The 10,834-nt window shown below is 43.3% G+C and overlaps 1 protein-coding gene across 2 annotated transcripts in view; it reads right to left on the reverse strand.

The window, feature by feature from the left end:
• Window positions 1–10,615, reverse strand: part of CNNM2 (cyclin and CBS domain divalent metal cation transport mediator 2) — a 107,033-nt gene extending 96,418 nt beyond the window's left edge. For both annotated transcript variants that reach the window (XM_060768309.2, XM_060768308.2), the window contains exon 1: window positions 8,914–10,615. In XM_060768309.2, the coding sequence (XP_060624292.2) occupies window positions 8,914–10,531 (1,618 nt within the window). In that variant the 5' untranslated portion in view covers window positions 10,532–10,615. The remainder of the gene's footprint in view (window positions 1–8,913) is intronic.
• Window positions 10,616–10,834: the final 219 nt, after the last annotated feature.

Here is a 10,834-nt window from a genome sequence, read left to right on the forward strand (position 1 = left end):
AAAAATGCCAATATCTGGAATGGTGGCTGTCAGATATAATCTACATTTTTCAGAAAGAATTATATTTTAATGAACATTTCAACTCTGAAAAAATTGAACCACCTCCTCTATCTCCTAATTATTCATATCTGAACAGAGTTCAAAGGAATGGAAACTTCAGTGCACCTAAGTAAATGCTATAACAATGATGCAACATAATGTAGGTACCTTTTCTGTGAAGAAGGTTATTAAGTCATACTCAGCAATCTTGCAGTGTAATATAGTAGCAAAGAAAAAGATAAAACAAGAACAAGAAGCAAAACTCAAAGTCTCCAGGTCTACCACTGAAGCAGATAAGGAAGAACTCTCGGAAACTCCTGCATAGCAGGGCTGTAAAGGGCACTGGGAAAGCTGCTGTACAATGAACGGTCTGTCCTAAGTGTGCCAGATTTACAATATTTGTGTCACAACACAAGGCATTTCAAGCTGAATTCTTGCAGCAAGCTAGAAATAGAAGGCTTTGGATTTAGGATCATACATGCTGAGAACAGCCACCGAAGAAAAACGACAAGAAAGAATGCCAGCAGTTTTTGCCAAGGCTCAGGCAAACAGGATCATTAAAAACACACTTGTCAACCAAAGAAAAGCAAGTGAAGAAATGCACACAAGTTTCTTTGCAAACTAAAGCTTTTATGCACTCCCTGCTGTTGCCCTCAAGCCAACTCACTCAGGGTTTTTTTTTGTTTTTGTTTTTTTTGTTTTTTGTTTTTTTTTGCAAATAAGCACACCCAGCTTCTTTCCAGAGATAAAACCTAGCCCTTTAAACATTAGTTGGACTGGACTATCCTTTAACAGCATAATGCATGGTATTACAGGACACCAACAGCCAAGTAATACTGCATGTGTTAATACTTCTCATTTTATCAGCAAGAAATAATAACAAAAATCAGCATAAAACAAGGCAAGCATACCTTGAACTTTCCGCAGTGCTGAGTACATTTTGCACCACTATCAGAGAGTGCTAGCTATGTTTGGACCTAATACTAATCCAAGGTTCCAGAAAAAAACCCTGATTCAGCATTTACAGAAATGTCTGCTATCCAATCATTCTCACCTGGCTGTCCTTAAAAGCAGAAGTGGCTACCCAACTATGGAAAATCCCTTCTGTGATTATAGGACCATATCTCTCTCCATATGGGCCAATCATAAGCCATTTTTGTTTCTGACTAACAACTCTGGTTTATTTGAATAATTCCTGTGGCTTGACCCTATTCAGATAAAGGGGACATGGCATGTTTAGCCAATCCAGTAAGAAACACTTGTATACTAGTCAATCGTGGGAAGCTTTGGTTCCATTATGACATTCATAACACAACACTGAATCAGTTTACAGAGAGAAAAGGCTTGGTACAGAAAATATGACATGATGTTTTAGGAGTCAATAGCCAAAAATTTTTTTAAAGGCTTTCAACTGACACAATCCATGGATAGTTTGAGGTGAGCAGATTTCTGTTCTCTTTTCAGTCTCTATGGTGGTTTTTCTTTGCCTTAAAAAATCCACCTGTACCCACTCTGACATGCCCAGGCATGCAAAAGGAAACCGAAGAAAACCAAATGGAAGCAAACATTATGAAATTATTTCACAACCTTAAATATGGGACAGATACTTCAAGATACAGGTAGTTCCCGGATTACAAACATCAAACTTACAAATGACTCACAGTTAAGAACGGGACTCAGACAACAAAAAGTAAGAGAAATCTACCCCTCAGATGAGAAATTCACTCCTGAAAGAAAAGGTGTCTCCACTGAAGTTTTCCCACCAATCCTTGTTTTTACAACAGGCCAATTTTTTCAAAACCCAATTATGTTAGGGACAGAAAGTGAGGAGAAATATTCTGAGTACAAACAGCAAAATAAACTCAAAGGTGTTCACCCTTCTCTATGCCATTAAAAACCAATAATATGTAATTCCAACTGCAGTTCCACTATAAAAATGTATCTGTTCTGACTTATATACAAATGCACTTTATTTATTTATTTATTTATTTATTTATTTTATTTTATTTACAGTATTTGTATACCGCTTTTCTCACCCCGAAGGGGACTCAATCAATCTTGTTTGTAACTTAGGGCCTGTACATAGTGATTACATTAAAGCTATGTAAAGCATTTTCTATATGCAGTGTAAAGAAGATAAGCAGTGTATGAAACCCAAGTTTCATACACTGCTTAGCCATTAACTGGATTTGAAAATACTTGCCATTTCAGTCATTGTGAGAATGTGAAATAGAATCCCATAGAATGGTTCCAAAAATTCCTTTATTGTACATCTCAAGTTTTTAACTCAAGAGCCCCTTTGAAATTTAGACTGTTCTGGAACACGTACCAGCATCTTAACATGGAACAATATAGGATTCTTACAGATGTACTGGGCATTAATCAAAGTCTGTCATTTGATAAGTACTAGAACAGATGCAAAGGGCCCAAATACACGAAAAACACCAGTTGCTCTCTGAACGTAGAAGCTAACCAGGGTAATCCCCGGCCAGTACCTGGATGGGAATCTGACAACAAAAACCAAAGGATAGAACTGGAAAAACCACTTCTGAGTATTTCTTGCTTAAGAATACCCAATTAAATTCACAGGTCACTATAAGTTGACAGGCGACTCAAAAGCATATACATAGAATCCCTTCTGACTATCTACACAGAGTAAGTAAACTGCTGTGGCCAGAAGTTCTTTATGTTCCTTGCATCTCTGCTGTTTCCATGGTTAGTATCTAAGGATGTTGGCTTTATCACTTAATGATCCTCTCTGATATTCTATAAAGTCATGCTTCACCTACAGATGCTTTCCATCCTTCCTCTATGAAAAGGCATTTGACAACCACTGTTCTATTTATGTTTTTCTTCAGCTATATATCTTTTCATCACACCAAGTTTAATTAGGCTTGCCGGGTATTTTAGTTCTCTCTATGTAAGCTCAATTCTTGCCAAGTTAATACGTTAAATTACAATGAAATTATGAAAGATGTAGAAACAGTACCACCTCAGGCAGAAAAACACAAAGAAACTAATTCCTCTCTGTAAGTAAGGAGCATAAACCCAACACCACTATGTCAATCAGTTTTTAATATACTTTTAATGAGCAATAATATTAATTCCTAAAGAACTGAATGCTAAACTGTAGAAAGCTCTTATTCTTTTATATTTTCTTTCTGGTTAGAAGCAAAATGTACATCCCTTGAAAATTAATCCAATACATTATCTATGTAATGTGAGTTTCGGGGGAGGGAGGGAAGAGTTACAATTTTTAAACTCCTGCTATTGTGCCAGCCAACAACTGTATACCTTAGTGAAAGATTTGAAGTTCAGGAAAATGTGGAAATCAGCCTATTCCTGCTACTAGAAGAAAGTTATCACATCAACTTAACAGTCTGAAGGAAATAAGTCATTATTGGGAATCTGCATAGGCAATTTAACCAAAAACATTGTATACCTTTTATTCAAACATACCTGCTCATAACTAAGTGGGAAAGAATCATTAATGCAAAAATACAAGTATAGTCATACAATATACACACATGAATACAAATGAAATGCAAAAAAATTGCTCTAAAATAGAACTGCAGGCAAAAATGGCATAGGCTGATATTTCATTTGAAGGCACCTTTTGGAAAATTGATAAAGAAACCTGACTTTCTATTTAAGAAAAAGAATATACTGTATCTGGAAATATGTGGATCGTTTGTTAAATCTATACTGTAGAATTACAGTATAGATTACACCACTTTTGCTGTCACTACTGAATGCAATTACACCACTTTTGCTGTCATAACTGAATGCTCAGGAATCCTGGGGTTTGTGATTTGGTAAGGCACCAGAGGCAGCCGACAGAAAAGGTCAATAATTCCAAAAAATCACAAATCCCAGAATTCTACAGCATTGAGTCATGACAGTTAAAGTAATGTCGAACTGCATTAATTCTACAGTGTAGATCAGTGGTTCCCAACCTTTTTTTGACCAGGGACCACTCTCCAACATTAGTACCAAAAGGGTTACGAATCAGTTTTTGGTCAACTTTAGATTCGGTTTGGGGTGTTGATTCAGAAAACTCAATTGGATAGACCACATCAGCACTAGTTTCTGATACAGAACATATGCCATGGTCAGTGACAAGGAAGAAGTGGCAGGTGGCATGAAAGGAGCAGAAATAAAATGAAGAAAAAGGAAGGAGGCTCGCAGCCCAGATTTTCTTCCTCGCGGCCCACGGCCCACAGATTAAGAACCACTGCTGCAGATGCATCCTACAAATCTGGAGATCAGAATTTGAATCCCCCTGCAGCAATGGAAACCCTCTGGGTGACCTTGCACAAATCACTATCTCTCAGCCTCAGAGGAAGGCAAAGACTGAACAAATATTGTCAATAAAACATCTTAATTGCTTTAGGGTCTGTAAGTTGGAAACAACTTAAAGGCAAACAACAATAACAGCAACATATCAGGTGACAGCAGGAGGCACTGACAGGTTTAAGAAAGTATTTTACTGCCAAATTGCCTTATTAATTTATGAGATCAAAAACACGTTAGAATTTAGGAGCTAACACAATGATGGAAAAACCTAGTGCACAGAGCCATATCTTAATGTGTTAATCAGCCACAGTCCTGAAATTAACCACCAGAGTTTACTGCCTAGAAACCAGAAACCTGAGTGCAAAAGTTCAGTTACAGTGCAGAAAATACCTTCAGCAAAGGTTAATTCCAGCACTATGCTGGTTACCCAACCATAGAGCAAACACATTTCGGAAGATGGTCAGAAGGGTAGACCCCTTTTAATTTGTGAAAGTTCTCATCACAAGTTTTTTTTAATTTCTCTAGATTTAATTTCTCTAGATTTAAGGTTAGGCTGTTCAACACACCACTCACTAAGAGAATTAACATCTTTTACTACACTCTTTTAACTTAACTCTGCCATCAATATCAATTTACAAAAGTTAGCTTTAAAATGTTTCAAAGAATCTCAGGACTATCATGGGAAAGAGCTCCTTAACTGACAGGCATAAACCATGGATATCTTTTTATTGCCTTCTGCTCATTTGCTGACGAAACATATGAATACGACAATCTCAATGGAAAAGAATATGCTGAGGTCATTAAAAACCCACAAAGACTTACTGTATACAGTAAAATTTAAACAACTCACATGGAAAAAGCTGAGCATTAAGAGTCTATTACTTGAGCTGACCAAAGCACAACAGAGTGGTGCCCTCACTCCCCAAAATATAGGTGGATACCAACCAACATGGGGAAAATTCTTTTGGCACCTCAGACAAAAGATCCCAAAAGTGTTTCTCCCATTTTTTCACATTAGAAAGACAACAACAATAATGAACTAATTAATGAAGAATATCCAACTTTTCCAGGAAACCAAAATCAGGCATCCTCCTTTTTTCTCCCAATTGGGAGGGACATCTTTGTCCCTGCTTACCATAGGTTAATCAGTAGTGAGAAGCATTCCAAGTGGGATTTCTGAAGTGTGTGCACAGGTGTAATGAGAGAACATTATCCACAGGCAACTACAGGCACCCCCCCCCCCCCCGAGTTACAAACATCTGACTTACAAATGACTTAAATTTACAAATGGGGGTGAGACAACAGGAAGTGAGAGAAATCTACCCCTAGGAAGGGAAATTAACTCCTGAAAGAATTGTCATGGGGTAAAGGTGTCTCCACTAAAGTTTTATCATTAATCCTTGTTTCCACAACATGCCAATTTGTTTCAAAATCCAATTATCACAGGGACAGAAAGTGAGGTGAAGACTTCAGAACACGGGGCACGGACATCAAAACAAACACCACAGGTGTGTTCACCATTCCTTTTGCTTTCCAAAGCTTATATTTGGCTGGAGTTACACTTAAAATGTACCTGTTCCAACTTAGAAACAAATGCAACATAAGAACAAACCTACAGAACCTATCTTGTTGTAATTTGGAGATAGGCATATATGTGTTATATAGGCATATATATGTTTTAAAATTTATATGTAGTTGAACAGACCCTTTTACATTTCACAGAAAACTCCTCATACAGATGGTATTTCTGTGTAGGACATAATACTGTATAAACTCACATATAGTTTCAAACATAAAATCATGATGCAGATTTTTTTTGTTCAGACATTATGCTGATTAGAATCATAGAATCATAGAAACATAGAGTTGGAAGAGACCTCGTGGGTCATCCAGTCCAACCCTCTGTCAAGAAGCAGGGAAATCGCATTCAAAGCACCCCGACAGATAGTCACCCGACCTCTGTTTAAAAGCCTCCAAGTAAGGAGCCTCCACCACACCCCAAGGCAGAGAGTTCCTCTGCTGAACAGCTCTCTCAGTTAGGAAGTTCTCCCTCATGTTCAAATAGAATCTCCTTTCTTGTAGTTTGAAGCCATTGTTCCATGTCCTAGTCTCCAAGGCAGCAGAAATCAAGCTTGTTCCCTCCTCCCCATGACTTCACCTCAGATATTTAAACATGACCATCATGTCTCCTCTCTGCCTTCTCTTCTGCAGGTAAACATACCCAGCTCTTTAAGCTGCTCCTCATAGGGCTTGTTCTCCAGACCCTTGATCATTTTAGTCACCCTCCTCTGGACACATTCCTTACTGGTATCCAAGTAAGGAGCCTCCACCACACCCCAAGGCAGAGAGTTCCTCTGCTGAACAGCTCTCTCAGTTAGGAAGTTCTCCCTCATGTTCAAATAGAATCTCCTTTCTTGTAGTTTGAAGCCATTGTTCCGTGTCCTAGTCTCCAAGGCAGCAGAAAACAAGTTTGTTCCCTCTTCCCCATGACTTCACCTCACCTCAGATATTTAAAGAGGGAACAAGCTTGTTCCCTCTTCCTCATGACTTCACCTCAGATATTTAAACATGACCATAATGTCCCCTCTCAGCCTTCTCTTCTGCATGTAAACATACCCAGCTCTTTAAGATGCTCCTCATAGGGCTTGTTCTCCAGACCCTTGATCATTTTAGTCACCCTCCTCTGGACACATTCCAGATTGTCAATTCATTGATAATTCCTCACAGAAGCTCAGTATACCCATAGAATGCTTTTGGTCTTCTATACAGCATACTTTTACATAGCTTTCCAGCACATGGATGGATGGAGACATGAAAAGCCATCATTCATCCATCATTAGATGCAATTCATACACTACCATCCTCTTTATGGGATTTTGTCTTGAGAGATTATAAATGTTGAGCCTTGGTACTCATAAGCTGTCACTTTTTATATAAAATATGCACCCTGCCTGCAGGTAAAGTAGATGTTTAGGCGTTGAAAAATAGTAGCCAAAGGGTATGAACTGAAGTCTAATGCAAAAACCATTAGACTTCAAGCCAGGAAGAATCCAACAAGAATCCAACTTTTTGATGGATTCAGCAAGAATTCAACTTGCTGAATCCATCGAGCCAGCAAGAAGCCAAGCCAAAAAGTCAGCAAAAATCCAACTTTTCGAGGTGCTGCACACATGGGATACAACAGGCATGGGCAAACTTTGGTCCTCCAAGTTTTTTGGATTTCAACTCCCACAATTCCTAACAGCTTACACCCATGCCTTGACAACAAACCTTGTAAGTTATTACCTTTTGCCTACATATTTTGCACATGCTCTTTTAGATACAAATACGGAATTTGATTGCAAACCTCTCCTCTTGTTTTATGATAAATGTTTGTTTGCAATACATGTATTTCTCAAAAGCCCATTAAATGATACATTTAGCAAGGAACCATTCTTCAGCATCTGTATCCTGCAAATCAATTATTCAGCAATAAAAAGTCTCAATGAAGCACATAGACCTAGAATAAGAGGGGCAACAGATCCAAGCCAATGCAAGAATAAAGGTAAAGGTTTCCCCTTGACATTAAGTCTAGTCGTGTCTGACTTTGGGGGGGAAGTGCTGCTCATTTCCATTTCTAAGCCAAAGACACCGTAGACACCTTCAAGATCAGCTATCCCCTTGACATTAAGTCTAGTTGTGTCTGACTCGGGGGGGGGGGGTGTGCTGCTCATTTCCATTTCTAAGCCAAAGAGCCGGCATTGTCCGTAGACACCTCAAAGATCATGTAGCCAGCATGACTGCATGGAGCGCCATTACCTTCCTGCAGAAACGGTACCTATTGATCTACTCACTTTTGCATGTTTTTGAACTGGCAGGTTGGCAAAAGCTAAGGCTAACAGCAGGAACTCACATGCTCCCTGGATTTGAACCACCAACCTTTTGGTCAGCAAGTTTAGCAGCTCAGCAGTTTAACCCACTGCACCACCAGGGAGCCCTATGCAAGGAGCACGAATCAAAGAATCAGTCTGCTAACCTACAATTACACCATACAAGTGCATGCAGGCAAGAGGCATGCATACAAGAGCTGAACTTGGTGCTGAATGCAGACTTCTGCACACCATGAACCTCAGCTTCTATAGAACAGAACAGGGGTCCTCAAACTTTTTAAACAGAGGGCCAGGTCACAATCCCTCAAACTGCTGGACGGCCGGATTATAATTTGAAGAAAAAAAAAACCATGAATGAATTCCTATGCACACTGCACATATCTTATTTTTAGTGCAAAAAACACTTTAAAACAATACAATAATTAAAATGAAGATTTTTTTAACAAATATAAACTTATTAGTATTTCAATGGGAAGTGTGGGCCTGCTTTTGGATGATGAGATAGGATTGCTGTTGTTGTTGTTGTGTGCTCTCAAGTCAGACTTAGGTTGACCCTGAGCGAGGGCCGGGTAAATGACTTGGAGGGCCGTATCTGGCCCCCGGGCCTTAGTTTGAGGACCCCTGGAATAGAAGAAACAAACGCCTATCCCTGGACGTCACCTTCTACATTTTCCTCCCGCACTCCCATTTCCAACAGCCATCATCCCACCTTTTTTGAATTCCTCAAGCATGGCGTCCAGCTTGGTATCGTTGAAAACAAAGTGCAGCGGGTGGTTATAGAAACGGGTGATGGTTTTGAGCGGGGTGCAATCGTCCGGATCCACAAAAGCCAAGTCCTTGACAAAAAGAAGGTCCACAATGTTGGAGCGATCCCCTTCGAAGACAGGGATGCGGGTGTAGCCGCTCTCCATAATTTCAGACATGGTGTTGAAATCCAGCACGGCCTCTGCTGTGATCATAAAGCAGTCCCGAAGCGGAGTCATGACGTCCTCCACCGTCTTGGTGCGCAACTCCAGTGCCCCTTGGATAATGTTGAGCTCCTCCTTGACCAGGTCATTGTACGGGTCCGTGACCCTCAACATTTCCAGCAGCTTCTCCCGGTTGTAGACAGTGCCGATCTCCTGTCCCAAGACACAGTCTAACAGTTTGCTGACCGGGTAAGAGGCCGGGAAGGTCATCATCATGAAGAACTTGGTGAGGAAGATGGTGTTGGCGCCCACAGCGAGGCCGTGCCGGGAGCAAATGGCCTGCGGCACGATCTCGCCGAAGATGACAATCCCAATGGTGGAGACGACGACGGCGACCAATCCGGAGCCGGCGATGTCGTCCAGGAGGATGGTGAGCGTGGTGTTGACCAGAACGTTGCCCAGGAGCAGTGAGCAGAGCAGGTAGTTGCCCTGGCGGCGGACAGGCTCGATGCGCTTGGCGTAGTTCTTCTCCTTCTCGGTCCCGCAGTTCTGGACGATGCGCAGCTCCATGGGGTCCAGGGCCATGAGGCCCAGGTTGAGCCCGCTGAACATCCCGGAGAGGCAGAGCAGGAGGGAGATGAAGATGACCTGCAGCCAGAAGGGCAGGAGGAACTTCTTCTCCTCGCCCACGATCATCTTGGTGTCCTCGCCGTCGTGGTAGAACCACAGCGTCTCCGTCCAGGGCCCGCCATCGGGGCCGATCACCCCGGGGCCCACGCCCACGCCCCCCGGGCCGCCCGAGGCCGCCGCCGGGGAGGAGACCGAGGTGCACAGGTAGTAGGACTTGCTCTTCTCCGTCTTGCGCAAGGGCTTGATGTCGATCTCGATGACGCCGGAGGTGCGGCGGTTGAGCGCGATGTGGGGACGGATGATGATGTCCGAGGTGCGGATGCCGCAGCGCTGCAGCGAGGAGGGAGAGGAAGGCGAGGAAGAGGAGGAAGAGGAAGAGGCCGGCGCGCGGCCCTCCTCGGCGGCCTCCCCGCCCTCGCGCCGCCGCTCGTGCTCCGTGAAGGCGATGCGCGACCAGGTCTCGTTGTTGATGTTCTGCCCGTAGACCCGCAGCTTGACCCGGGTCCGCTCGCTCACACGCAGCACGCCTTTCTCCATGAAGGAGACGTCGTCCGTGTCCTCCAGCCGCAAGCCGATGATGACAGTCTCCTCAGAGTCCGGCAACGCGGAGGAGACGGAGGAAGAGGAGGACGCTGACGAAGAGGACGAGGCTGAGGCGGCTCCCCTCGGGGGCTGCTCGCCCAGGCACCGGCTGAGGAGGAGGACGCCTAGGAGCAGCGGCAGCACCAGCGGCTCGCAGCCGCCTCCCCCTGGGCGCCCCGCCATGAGCCAGGCGGCCGCCGCGGCCATACTACACCCACCACAAGCGGCGCGGCTCCATCGTGGCGCCCTCCTCGGAGGGTGAGAGGCGACTGAGGGGACCGCTCCAACCCCTGCCCCTGGGAACCGGGAGAGGGAGGGGGAGACCGAGTCCGCGCGCGCGCCTCAACCAATCAGGGGCCCACCATGGAAAGGGGCGGGGCGAACGGGAAGCAATGGTCCAATCGGAGAGCAGGGAAGGGGACGGGGGGGGGGAGCGAGCGAGCCGGCCTGCCGTTCCAAACGCCGCTCTGTTTTCCTTCCCGTGAGGGGAAAAAAAGGAAAAAGGGAGAC

Source organism: Anolis sagrei, chromosome 3, assembly GCF_037176765.1.
Source record: "Anolis sagrei isolate rAnoSag1 chromosome 3, rAnoSag1.mat, whole genome shotgun sequence".
Lineage (NCBI taxonomy): Eukaryota > Metazoa > Chordata > Lepidosauria > Squamata > Dactyloidae > Anolis > Anolis sagrei.